This window comes from Silene latifolia, chromosome 9, assembly GCF_048544455.1.
Source record: "Silene latifolia isolate original U9 population chromosome 9, ASM4854445v1, whole genome shotgun sequence".
NCBI lineage: Eukaryota > Viridiplantae > Streptophyta > Magnoliopsida > Caryophyllales > Caryophyllaceae > Silene > Silene latifolia.
This window is the reverse complement of record NC_133534.1, coordinates 74,754,845-74,768,536: the sequence shown is the minus strand read 5'-3', so window position 1 is coordinate 74,768,536 and position 13,692 is coordinate 74,754,845. Positions and strand designations below refer to the sequence as shown.

Sequence of the window (13,692 nt, the reverse complement as noted above, 5' to 3'; positions counted from 1 at the left end):
CAATGACAACAATTGTTATAGTAATTTAGTAATGTTTATTTACTACGGAGTAGGGGTGTTAATGAGACGAGACAGCTCGCGAGTTACTCGAGATTGGCTCGGTCAAAGCTCGGTCAAAGCCCGGCTCGTGTGAACTCAGCTCGGGCTCGGCTCGAAAGCTTAACGAGTCAAGCCGAGCAAAGGCTGGCTCGACTCGAAAAGCTCGCGAGCGGCTAGAACTTGTGTGATTGATTACCTAAGATATTGCTCATATTTTATAAAAATATTTTATCATGATTATATTTTTGTATCACACATATCAAATGTCTCGCTGATTTGCCAAATCTTTTCACATATAATCTTCGAGCCTTGTTATTGAAAATATCAAAAGGAAAAAAAAAACAATTTTATATAGGCTCGAGCTCGCTTTATAGCTCGCAAGCTTTATAACGAGCACATTTTTATCAAGCTCGGGTAAGCTCGAGATCGGCTCGAGATCGAATTTGGGTACTTGAGCACAAGCCGAGCAAGGCCAAGCTCGGGCTCGGCTCGGCTCGTTAGCACCCCTACTACGGAGTATGTTACTCCGTATTATGCTGAGTGACTTGTAATTTCCTATGTAATAAGAAAATGGGAAATATAGCAAATCATCCCCATAAGTTTGATACTATGTGCAATCAACCCCTTAATTTAGAAATGTAGCAAATTGACCCCATAAGTTTCTCTTAATGTGCAATTTACCACATATCTTATTTTTAAAAATAAAATTTGCTAATTAAATATTTACTACGGAGTATTATTGAAAATCAAAATTATTGATTAAATTTTAATTCTAAAATTCTTGATTATTGAAAATCTTATTCAAATATATTTTTTTTTTAATTTATTTTGGTGAAAAATATTCATAATATGAGAATTGTTAATGAAGTTATAATGAAAGTTACATAACCAAATTTTTGTTTATACTCCCTTCCAGTCACTATAATGTTCCCTCTTTCACGAAACGGATTATTCAACTAATGTTCCCCTTTCTATTTTTAGAAACTTTTACTCTTATTTTATTCATTCCTCTCTTCTATCACCAAACCCCACACAACTCTTTTACTCCTATTTTATTACTTTCCTTTATGTTTTGGCCTCACAATTCTTTACTTAACTACTAATAATTCATCCCTCTCTCCTATCACCAACCCCACACAACTCTTTTACTCATATTTTAATACTTTTCCTTAATTATTGTGCCCATATCAAATGGAAACAATATAGTGACTGGGAGGGAGTACTAAATTTGGTTCGCATTCTTCGTTAAATATGTAAATATTATATTTAATTTTTAATAAATATATTTAAAATAGTTTTATAATAGAAAATAATAGATTTTAGTTAAAAAAAATGGTAAAAACTTGATTTGTGCTTAATTGCACATTTTTGAAAAGTTATGGGACTAATTCGTTACAAGTGAAACTTAAGGGGCTGTTTTACACATAGTACATAAATTATGGGGGTAATTTGCTACATCACCGGTAAAAAAATTCACCCTACTAATCCTTGATTTCCTAAATTAACCAGTTTCTTGTATGGAAGTCTACTTGCTGATCAAGAAGTGCAAATTCTCAGCCGCGTTCCTGCTTCTTCTCCTACCCTCAGTAAGAGGATTATACATCTGATGTATTACCTCCAATTCTATAGTTTTTGAGTATTCTAATCAAGTTTTTGAGTTTTATTTTAAAGTTTTTGAGTTTTACTATAAAGTTTCTGAGTTTATTCACTTAAAAATTAAGCTCTAAAAAATTACAATAAAACTCAAAAATATTACATATTAGTTTAGTTAAATTTGAGTTTTGACGGAAAAAATATTAAAATCTAACTTATAAACTTTAATATGCTCAAAGAAATATACATATGCTCAAAAACAAATAAAGTTTGAGGCAATAATCTCAAAAAAAAAATACATATATGCTCAAAAAATTAAAAAGTTGGATGTAGTACATCCGATGTATATTCTTTTTTCTCTCCTACCATCCTCCTAACATTGTCGCTTTTTTAACAATAAACTGATGATAACTTATTATCGGGAAATGTTCACATTTTATCGTAAAATAGTCACATTTTATCCGTTTTAATTTGAGACGGATACCACCCGTCTAAAATGAGAATTTCCTTTTTTCTTGACGGGCTACGAAGGAACCATGATGGGTTGATCCGATGCATAGTTTAACCATCTTAGCATTTGGCAAATAACACAAATGCCACAGCCAGCTTAACTGGTAAAAGTTAAGAGTTTAAAATCAAGATGGATAGTTGAACCATCATAGCATTTGGTAAATAACGCAAATGCCACAGCCCGCTTAACTGGTAAAAATTACAGTTTAAAATCAAGAAAACAACCGACGTATCCCAAAAGGACGAGATAAACCAGAGAACTGAGACGCCATAAATTGCAACAAATTTCTGAAAAAAGCGTCTCTTCCAAGAGTAAACATGTCTATCAGACACTTCAAATTCAATATGAAATCCTGACATTGTAAACCCGACACTCTATTTGAGTGAAAAACTCATATTGAAAGCTTGAGTCTTTCCCATGTTGAAGAAGCGACCTGACTGTACAGGGTTACAAGTATAGTTTCCACTTAATATTAGTTTATCATATCATCTCATGCCCTTTTAATTATAAGGACCCCCACTTCATGCCAACTTTGGTCTGTAATTTCAGTATCCAGAAAACCCAATATATTCAATCCGACAAAAGAAACATGTAGACAAGATTTTCTCAGATCACACGAATGAATCAAGGTACTGATATGAGTGCCTCCTGTTATACTGAAGCAAGCTTGCATAAGTTCGATCCCATATTCCAATGTATAAAGACTCGTCATCGGGGCTCATAGAAACCCCAGATATTTCTCCAAAGAAATCGATTTCCTGGCGTTTTTGGTAATTTAATTTTGTACTGTACACATGGACGAAATCAGCAGGCTCGGCAACCACCATGAATTGCCCGTCCGATGAGAATCGGATGGACCGTGCTGCCCCCAAGTTTCCTTTTAAAACAGACACGGGTGCAGATAACTTTCTCACATCCCACACTCGGCATGTCTTGTCTTGATTGCCAGTGGCAAAAACTCGTCCATTGGGATGCCATGCAGTGGCGAAGGAGTAGTCTCGATGACCTACCACTGATGCAACCTCCTGCAAATGTCCCACGGATTTCGGTACAATGAAGATGGATCCAAAAATGAAGAAAAAATATAGATGGGGGTTGGCTTACACCTTTTCTATAAAAAGAACCTGATACTTCTCAACATATACAAGCATATATAAATTTCACTGAGCTTTGTGGAAGTGAGCTAATCTAGACCTATACAAACTTTTGAAACAGTAAAATAACAAAGAACGCAAAAACCCCCACGGTCCTGTGAAGCAAACGGAACCCCCAAATAGAATCTGCTTCCATATGAGACATATTGGATCAGATTCGACTAGGCTCGTTATGGCCTTATGGATAAAGGTCATTTTAGGTACGTAATTCGGGACTCACCAATTTTGCTACGTGGATCAACAAGTATTACAACTACAAAAGAGTCACTTGTTAAGTAGCACACCTAGCCCAAACCCCAAGTCTATGCATACCGGTCTCTAAACATGCAAACACGACACTCATATGGCTCAAAGTTCTAACCATTATCCCTGTGCCAAACTTGAATGATAATTTTTACAGGAAGGTTCGCCACCTAGAAAGCATTTCCTTCTTTGGAAGATAACAGGTCTCTCTTCTTAGAACCACAGCGGCACAGCATCTCCTTTTCAAATATATAAAAGATCGCCCTTTCAAATATATAAAAGATCAATGTGCACATGGTACGCAGTTAAGCATACCTTTCCAGTTTGGGAGTCAATAAGCAAGCCATCTTCGTGATCACCAACAACGGCGACAAGCTTCCTGTCCGGGCTAATTGATGTGTGCTGCATTCGTTGGAAAATCAGGCTTTAGTTACTATCAACTTGAAATCTCACATAATGTGTCATGGCGAGTGACAGCTTAAGTACTAAAAAGGGGAATGACAGAAAAACTTACATTAACTGGCCATGGGAAACGAAAGTGTCTCAGGAGCTGATATCTCTCCATCTCGTACTCTCGGATTCCACCATCATTATTTGATGCCATGAAACGGTATCCCCCACTGCAACATCAGTCTTACAACTAAGTGGGAACTCAATCAAACCAATAACAGAACATGGCCGTTGTGGCTTAGAAGGCTACCTACGACAAGGTAAAGGTAAATGTACATTGCGTACCTCTATACTGGGCCATATAACTCAAAATGACAAATGAAGTAAATGAATAAAAAAGGGAAAATACAAAAAGAACACAGAAAACAAACCAAAAGAATAAACATGTCACCTTGAGCTGTCATATATCTCAACTGCATTGGTGATGGCATTATCGTCATATGTTGTCCGTGTACAAAAGCTGACTCCAGGTTTATCCAAATGCTGTAATTATCAGGATAATATTAACATAAATACTTCAACGACAACAAATTTAATAAATAAAGTGCAAGTATGCAACAATATATAAATCCAAATGTGAGATCCCATGAACAAATCTAAAATCGAATAAAGAATTCAATTTTTGATTCTACAGCACGAGAGTAAGAAAATCATGAAGAGTCAATTCCAATACACCACTAAAAGCACATCATACATGTACAAACGTACAAAGAGTTCAAAGAACGAGAACACACTTACACCATAGATGCTGTCATATGTGTGGATCAGAACAACAAAAATAAGTGAAGAAAGTGCGACAGAAGTTAGAATTAAGCAACATACCTTGCATACTAATTCCCCTTGGAATCCCCCTGCAACCATGAGTTTGTCCTTCACCGCCAACGTACTAATCTGAGTTTGTGTGAAACCTTCCAATAAACTTCCTTTGTGTTTCTACAGCAAGAAACAAAGAATGTAACTTAAGAATTCATTCAAAGATATGCAGAAACAATAATAAAAAAATTGTAAAATAAGTTCTCTATTCATCCTCAAAAACAGCAGGAAACACAGAAATAGTTTCAAAATAATACGACAGAATTGTGGATACCTCAGAAGGGGAAACATGATCGGCAAAATTGACAACTTCGGTCAAATTTCGAGATAATGATGACCAATGCATAACTTGATAGTTGGACATGAGATAGACATCGTGTTTTGAGGAGGCCCAAACAAGGTTCCTTAGCTGTGAACATGTCAAAACAAGTATCTAAGACACAAATATGAGTCCTAAAATGCTGATTGAAGCAACTTACACCACTGTAGTGATTAGTTGACTCTTCCACGAGCAAGTCCACAAAATTGAGGAAAAATAGCAGAATTGGGTGCACCAATAACTTAAAAACTTCTCGAAAATTACTGTAAAAGAGTGATTGACAAGTCTACCAAAAGGGGACGAGGACAAATAAGAAGTTCCTAGAAAAGCTGAAAGATATGATTCCACACTTATCTGAAACTGGTAAGCACACAGCAGTCTCAGAAGGGAAGCACAAAATTCATATGACACGGTTTTAAACGTGAAACCAACCCATTACCCCTAAAGTTTAATGAGGAACGCATGAGAGTGTTGGCCTCGCATACGAAACCGAGTCTCATACATGACTCACTAGGAAAGAGGATAGGCCATTCAAAAAGAAAAAACCAACAAATTTAATCAAGAGATTAATATGTCAGGTCAAGATTTACATAGCCTTAACCGAAATTTGTGGAGAAGCTGCTGTGAGAAGACTTTGAATTTTCTACTTTCAAAGCATGAAAATGGACTGATATAGCAACCAATGAAAAAGAAACAGTGGAACAGACAAGTTGAAAAATCTTTGTGTGTGATAAAAACAAACCAGCAACATAAAAGGCAACCTTTGAGACACTCTGCATACCTGAAAATGTAGAATGGTAGGCTTCACCATTCTTGAGTTATAGAAAAAATCATAGTAGTTTCCACCTTTCTCCTTTGACTTCCACTCCTAGTCACCAGGATGAAAGATCAGCCTTAATAAACCAGACTGAAGTATACAATAAATAGACTACGGAAAAGCAAATCTAGTCAAATAAGCAACCTTCTCGACAGTTTCTCCAGAGGTCGGAACATTCTCATAATTCTTGTATTGTTCGAGCCTAGTTAACCTGTACTTGTCTCTTGTTATATTCAATCTATCCCAACGAATACCTTGTATGTCTTTGCCTTGTCTTGCGTTGGCGGCTGAGGTATCAGTCACCTTAGTAAGCTGCTCAAATCAAAACGCTTTAGCACTAGTAAAACACTAAAATGTGAATAGAATTGCATGAAAAGAAAGATAGGTTACACACCAAATCATACTCATCCATTCCCATGTTTACATCGTCTCTACCATAGTACTCCTCCATTTCATCAACCAAATCGACTACATCCTGATCGTCAGCCATGTATTCAAATTCTACAATTTGGTTGTCTGCCATGATTTGCCCTGGTTCGCAACACTGAGCTATATCATCAATTTATGCATATCAAACTCTATGTCCCTATAGTTAAACAACAATTATGACTGTAAAAAAATTAATCAAAACTACTCCCTGAACATGTAATTTCACAGCAACGAAAGCTATTAACCAAATCAATGAGAACAATATAACAGTCAATCAGTCATACACTAAATTTAACAAAAAGCAAATTCATTATGAGAATTTAACTAATCACAAGATCAGCAACAAAAATTCATAATTAAATTTATTAATCCAAACAACAAAACAAACCCATGTCACACTACAATCATCCGCAGATCTCCAAGAGAAATACTAATAAAAAAAATGAGGATGATAAAATTGAAAATTTCAGAGATGAACAAAAAAAAATCAAAAATAAATTGCGGAAACAAAACCATGAGATCTAATGAACAACCAAAACATAAAACCCATTTTAAATTCTTACATAAAATCAACAAAAAAAACGAAAAGGGGTATGAATTTATATCAAAATCTTCTCCTTGAGCTTACAAAAATTGAAAAATGCAAACCAAAAACCAACCCAGAAAGGGAAAAAGATAGATACATATAATACATAAATAAATATTGGCTATCATCAAAGTAAAAATAGGAAGAAAAAAAGACAGAGAAAAAGATGTCACCTTTGAAACAATTACAATTACAGGGTTTATTTTCTTGTGTCTAATTCTAATCTAGAAAACTCTCCTTTATTTCTCTGTCCCCTTGAAATTATTGTATCTCACTTCAATGGGGTCGCTTTTTCTGTATACCAACGCCAAAATGTATATAAATAAAATCGCGAAAGTGGTAACAACCCTAAAGCTCCTTAAGTTTGATTCCCCTTAACTTTGCTATAAAGTGAAATCAAGCCCCTTTTATTTTTCCGGCCAAAATTTCACTGGATTTTTCAATTTCTCACCAATTTCTCATATCGGTCTACATATTAGGTATAAATTTCATTCCTTAGTAGATGTACCGCAATATTTATAGCGTCTTAAAAAAACACATGATCATACTCTTGATATTAACAATCAAAATACCGACTAAAATGCGTGAATGAAGAATAATTATGAATTCCATTAATTGCGCACACTCAATAGTCGTACAACATATTTTTCTCTACCAACACCCTTGAATGATGCTAAGAATAATAGCTGCATCTTGAACAATTTCATTTGTAATTTTGGAGGGGAAGACCAATTTGGCAAACCATGGATTTGATCTTAGATTACCGGGCAAACAACTCGACAGTTTTTGAGGATCATCATCACCGCCCTTACTTGATGACAGGAGCACACAAATGAAAAAGTAAACGTATCCGAGAGAAATTTATACCTAATATGTACACCGATATGAGAAATTTGTGAGAATTTGAAAAATCCGGTGAGATTTTGACCGGAAAAATAAAAGGGGCTCGATTTCACTTTATAGCAAAGTTAAGGGTTATTTACTCCAAATCAAACTTAAGGGGCTTAATCTCACGTAGAAGTAAACTTAAAAGGGTTGTAAATGAGTTTTCTTTACTACGTAAATACAAGTAAAAATACTACCGAGTACTCTACTACTACTAGGTAAATGGGTTTTCTTTTTTTCTAGGGGATGATCAAAACATAGTTGCTCTTTTATGCACAAAGTTTACTCTTTTATGGACATTTGGTCATTATTTTTCCATACCTTACCTTTTCCAAAAAAACAAATCTCTTTAATTCTCTTCCTCGCAAAATTCATCAAATTACATAATTATAGACGCTAATTTTCATGTCGATCAAGTAATAATAATTATAATTTATCAACTTTATTAACTATGCTATATCAATTTACGGAGATTGATTTAAACTAATAAAATTAGGGTTTATGATGGAACTAAATTCCTAATACTCCGTAATACTTTTGCTCATCTTGACAAGTTTTCTAGAACTTCATCTTCGATGAAGTTCATGTTTTTGCAGGACAAAGTTCTTCTTTTGCAGGGCACACTCTTTTAATTGGGCATAGCTTTATGTTGGAATTAAATTACGTTTGTTAATATTACGGAGTATCTCAATTGGATACTACTCCGAAGGACGTAAGTCGTCAAATGTTCATCGTCCGACTTCTTTAAGTTTACGGGAATCTAGATTGGACTGCTATCTATCTATCTATATATCGGAATTATTTTTTCACATACGAACTTTACTCTTTCACATACATTTTTTCATTAACTTTCCATATAGTACCCTTTTACCTAACCTAAACAAAGTAAGTTTTATATGTGCGTTTTCACTAAAATCGAATCTAATTGCTCTAAAAAAACTTGAACAATGGATTGTAATTATCTAATTAGTGAAATAAATTAGTTGTTTGAACAATTATTAATATGTTTTGTTGAAATTTTTAGGGTTTATCAATTAGTGAAATTAATGTGTTTTCGATTCATCTTTATCTTCTTCACTCTATCATCTTTTCGATTCATCTTTATCTTTGTTAATTTAGAAATTAAGAGAAGAATTGAGTAAAATAAATACGGAGTAACAAGTTAGTTTGCTGATTCGCAATACACCCAAATTTCCCATAAAAGAGCATTCACGGAGTAAGTGATTGATTAGTGGAGTTTAAAAGATGAATTTGCAATACCATTTTTGTTTGCTTCCAGTTTCACGTGCTTTTCAAGATTATCAATATGATTTTTACCTTGAATTTTTTCAAAAGAAGTATCGGGAGAGGGGAGTGCGGCCGATGTCGGCTGGCACGAGGTCAGTCGAAGCGAAGTTTGTCGGCGACTGATCAAAGGTGGTGACCAGAGGTACTGGTGAACGGAAGTGGTGATGGGAGATGAGGGAAGAGAGGAAAATTAATTGGGTGAGGGAATGAAAAAATGACAAGGGCAATATTGTAAAAGTCGTATGTGAAAGAGTAAAATCCGTATGTGAAAAAGCACGTCCCACATATATATATATATATATATATATATATATATATAACTGGGTTGAAACGTTGTGGATGCGTCACGTGTCAACCGAGCCTTAAATACACGTATTAATTACAGCTGAAATTAAATACAAACATAATAAATGCTGTAAAAATCTCAGCAAAGTATTAATTATAGTTTAATAAATTTTATTATAAATTTATATTAAATAATTACGGTGATTTGATTCTAAATTTACTAAAAAGTTATTTTGATAAAAAATCTTAAATGTAAATCATTACGTTCATTGTGAAAAATGCTTTCAATTGAGTATAATTTTCATTATATTTATTGAAATATTTATTTTGATATGTAGAGATGATTAAATTTAGTGTCTCACAATGTTTTACATTTACGTAAAAAAATATTTTGAGAAAGTTATAAAACTTAGACTATTAAATCCATTAAGAAAAATATATTTGGAAGAGTCATTGTATATATTAAAAACACAGCTTTAAAAAACTACTAAGAGATAAGTTTTTATAGTCTGAGAATGAAAAAAAATTATATTGGACAAATTGAATACATATGAGATTTTGATAGGTTTCAATAGTGTGATAACGAGTATGTGCACGAGTGTGTATGTACTCGTGATCGCGAGTACATTTGAATAATCAAAACAAAAGTAATGATTATTAAGTAATATAGTATTATAAATGATATGAAAAAATAGAAAACATGTTACATTTTTTTTAATATCTTTAATTAAATATGTATAAGTCAAATATAAAATATTAATTATGACTAACCAAATACTCCATATTACTTTTAGTTAAATATTTTATATGTCTTTGAAGATAAACATCAAAAAATAATATTTGAGAAAGTTCAATCCTATTATATTTGCAGGTAATAAACTCTAAACATCATTATATATATTTGTTTAAAAAAATAAAAGGTGCAAATTTCTCATAAATATGTTTGACACATATCACATGCAAGACACAATCAAAACATTTGAATAAGTTGAGTTTGAACTCTATATGTTTGATAGATAAATGTCACATGTTATACATAAAAAATTAAAAATTACATAAAATTATGCTCACATCATTTTGAATAAATATTAATTGATTTGAGACATAAAGTATCGTGAAATGATATAATTTGAGAACTTATTGTTGGTTGTTGTATTATTCGAATAAATTGTATTTTGATTAATACGATATTTGGTCGGACTATGTCTTTTCGGTAACTTGTCGTTAGGAGCACCACCTAGACCAAAACACAATTTATAACTTCACAAACAACTCTACAATTAGTAAAGAGGCAAGTAAAGGTCGGATCCCAAGGGACGGGAATTGAGATGAGATTTCTATTGCAACTAGTGGTGTCTTAGGGGGTGTCACAATTGGGGTTGATGTAGAAGATCACTAAACTAAATAGCAATGAAAGTAAACAAGCAAGATGAATTAAAAGGGATGTAAACAATTGATAAAAAGCACTAGGGTGTCATGGGGGATTCATGGGAATTGATCATACAAACATATTCTCAAGTTATAAGCAAGCAATTATTGTTGTGATGGATTGAGTTGGTTTATATCTTACAATCCTAGGAAAGTTTGGGTCCCGGAGCCGAATCGATTAGATTGTACAATACCTACAAGTCGACTTAATCTTCCCTACTCAACAATATGCATGGTCCAATGAGACTCGAGTTGGTTTATGTCTTACAAGTCTCATTGAAAAGATAGGTGATGGGTAAAAAATGCAAGGATTCATAGGCTCACATTTCATCAAACATAACATGTGCATAAGTTGAGATCACAACAAGCAAGCAAATAAACTATGAAAGCATATTAATTTAAGCATGAATCATTCCATATGTTGGTTTCTCCTAATTACCCATTAACCCTAGCTAAGGAAACTACTCACTCATTATCATGTTGGACATGCTAGCAAGGTTGTCAATCATACCAACAAAGTGAAACATGATGAATAAATGAAAGTAATTAACAATAATTAAAGAGGGATTAAGAGAATTATACCTACTAATGATTCCAATAATAAAGCAAAGAATAAAAGAAGTACTTGATGCTTGATTGAGAGGTTGTCAATCTCCCAATAATAACCCAAATAATCTTCAATTACCCAAAATAAAGGATGAACAAGAGAGAGATTAAGGAAATAAAACTTGTATTAAAACTTGATTAATTGTTGATTACAAGATTAAAGAGAGAATTGATTGATATTAACTACACTAAAGATTGCTAAGAAGAACATCCTCTTCTAATTAGACTAATGGGGTATTTATAGTGGGGATTAGGTGTGTGAATTAGGGTTAACTAAGGGCTTAAATGACGATTAAGTCCCTACTTAAGGAAACGCCGGTCTTTTTGGAAAGACTCCGGTCTCTAGGGAGACTCCGGTCTCTAGAAAAAGATGTGCATCCTTCCTTGAAGCTTGAGAAGACGAAATGGGTCTGCCTGGAAATCCGGGCGTCTTTAGCACGGGACGGGCGGATTTGGTGGTCTCTGCCCGGGCGTCTTGGGGTGAAGACGGGCGTCTTCTGGAGCTGCTGCCCGGGCGTCTTGGAGTGAAGACGCACGGATTGTGGTGGTGGAGACGGGCGTCTTCTGGGGAAGACGCACGGATTGCTGGGCAGTCTTGTTTCTTCTTCTTTTCTTCATAAGATCATTGGGGATTTCCTCGGGGATGCAAGGATCTTTTCTCATCATTGCCCATCTACTATAGTATGTACAAAGGCCTTCTAATCTTGTCTCTCCTTGATGCTTGGTCATTGAATTCAATCAATTTAGTCTCGTTTTGCCATGAAAATGCAAGGTTTGCACTCCTTTCCTACCAAGGGATCAAAACCTCAAAGAATATGCAAAACAAAGAATTAAAGACAATAAATGACCCAAATATGCACTAAAAAGCATGGGAACAAGGCTAATTCGGGGACTAAATATGCTCTAATTATGGTCACATCAAATATCCCCAAACCGAACCTTTGCTCGTCCCGAGTAAAGAGGTGACAAAGACTAGGACCATTATTTAAACTAACCTAATAACATAGCCGATATGAGACAATTAGCGGGTCTCACTCCGCCCCTTCAACTCACAACAAGACAACCATGAGGTAGGATGCCTTCTTGCAAGGCAAGGTGGGTCTTGCCAAAATGGCGACACATCCAAACATTAAGCACACAAAATCAAATAATGGATGCATCTACAAAAGAATAGCCACTTTCCTCATCTAAGTGGCGGAAATTATCTACAAGGAAAGCAATATAAGGGTACACACTCCTTCATAGATGCAATTTCTTCAAATTACTAAGCCTAGAAGGATACCAATAAATCACCTCCAAATTGTGTCAAGCTAGGGTACCTTTGTAACACCCCCGCACACCAGGATGCCTTACCAAGGACCATTCTAGTGTAAGACGGTGTTACCATCTCGGTTTCTCGAGGGAGTAGATCAAATTAGACAACTAAAGAACAATCATTCATTATTAACATGTCTTATAAAATACAGCTTACTACAACGTCTTTATAATAAAGGTACCACCATGACACTAATGACACTGCCTCTCTAGAACGGTAGCGTGATGACTCGATCCCTCCAATCCTAGTAGCCACAATCAACAAAACTCGCTAAGCCAATTTGCTCACCATCCCCGAATGGATCACCGCAGGTTTCACAAAACAACAACAACGGGGTCAGTACTGACTAATCAAAAGTAAGACGGAATAACAATATAAACAGCTAATCATCCTCTATCCCAGTCTCACAACCACGTACAATAACTGACTACGCCCCGAAGGGTGTAGCCCTGCCAGATTACCCATCACAACAGGTAATCCTCGCCGCCAGTGGGTGACCGCAGCCCATCCCACCTAGTCCAGCTCATCAACGAGCGACTAATAATCCCTGTCCCTTAATGTGCACATCCCCTCCCGTGGCGGGTTCCACGGAGGGCGAACTAGGGTGTGAAGTCACTCCCGCAAGTGACTCCACTACCATCACAACACACACAACCTTACCGCTGTCACAACACCACAACAACGCCACCATCACCGCTACTCCCATACTCCGATGATCAGCAGATGACAATCATACACAATACAATTACAATCTTAATTCAATTAACAGTAAACTGAGTAGGGAAACCCTACCTCATCGCAAAGCATGCAAGACTCCTATTTACAGCCACGCACGACTCCAACAAGCGTCCTAACAATGATAACCATCTCCTATTACACAACTATACTCAAAGAATCACTCATAAGAACACAAGGCAGAAACTTACCTACAT

General features: G+C 35.2%; 1 protein-coding gene across 5 annotated transcripts; it reads right to left on the bottom strand.

The window, feature by feature from the left end:
• Positions 1–2,390: 2,390 nt before the first annotated feature.
• LOC141599930 (putative WD repeat-containing protein C2A9.03) lies at positions 2,391–7,796 on the bottom strand. 5 transcript variants are annotated; one of them, XM_074420058.1, is made up of 10 exons: positions 7,128–7,796; positions 6,334–6,488; positions 6,084–6,251; positions 5,904–5,990; positions 5,078–5,212; positions 4,813–4,923; positions 4,382–4,473; positions 4,055–4,160; positions 3,856–3,942; positions 2,391–3,168 (listed from the first exon to the last, which is right to left on the bottom strand). In XM_074420058.1, the coding sequence occupies exons 2-10, from the start codon at positions 6,460–6,462 to the stop codon at positions 2,755–2,757; spliced, it is 1,329 nt and encodes a 442-aa protein (XP_074276159.1). In that variant the 5' UTR covers positions 6,463–6,488; positions 7,128–7,796; the 3' UTR covers positions 2,391–2,754. The 5 variants fall into 5 exon arrangements, with proteins under 5 accessions (XP_074276159.1, XP_074276162.1, XP_074276158.1 ...); XM_074420061.1 differs by having other exon boundaries at positions 6,334–6,470; positions 7,128–7,784; XM_074420057.1 differs by having other exon boundaries at positions 6,334–6,525; positions 7,128–7,477.
• Between the last annotated feature and the right edge of the window lie 5,896 nt (positions 7,797–13,692).

Coding starts and splice junctions, on each gene's coding strand:
- LOC141599930 (XM_074420058.1), bottom strand. CDS start 6,462: ATGGCAGACAACCAAATTGTAGAATTTGAATACATGGCTGACGATCAG. Junction 5,213..5,903: donor CTACCATTCTACATTTTCAG/GTATGCAGAGTG, acceptor ACATGTTCACAG/CTAAGGAACCTTGTTTGGGC. Junction 4,161..4,381: donor GAGATATATGACAGCTCAAG/GTGACATGTTTA, acceptor CTGATGTTGCAG/TGGGGGATACCGTTTCATGG.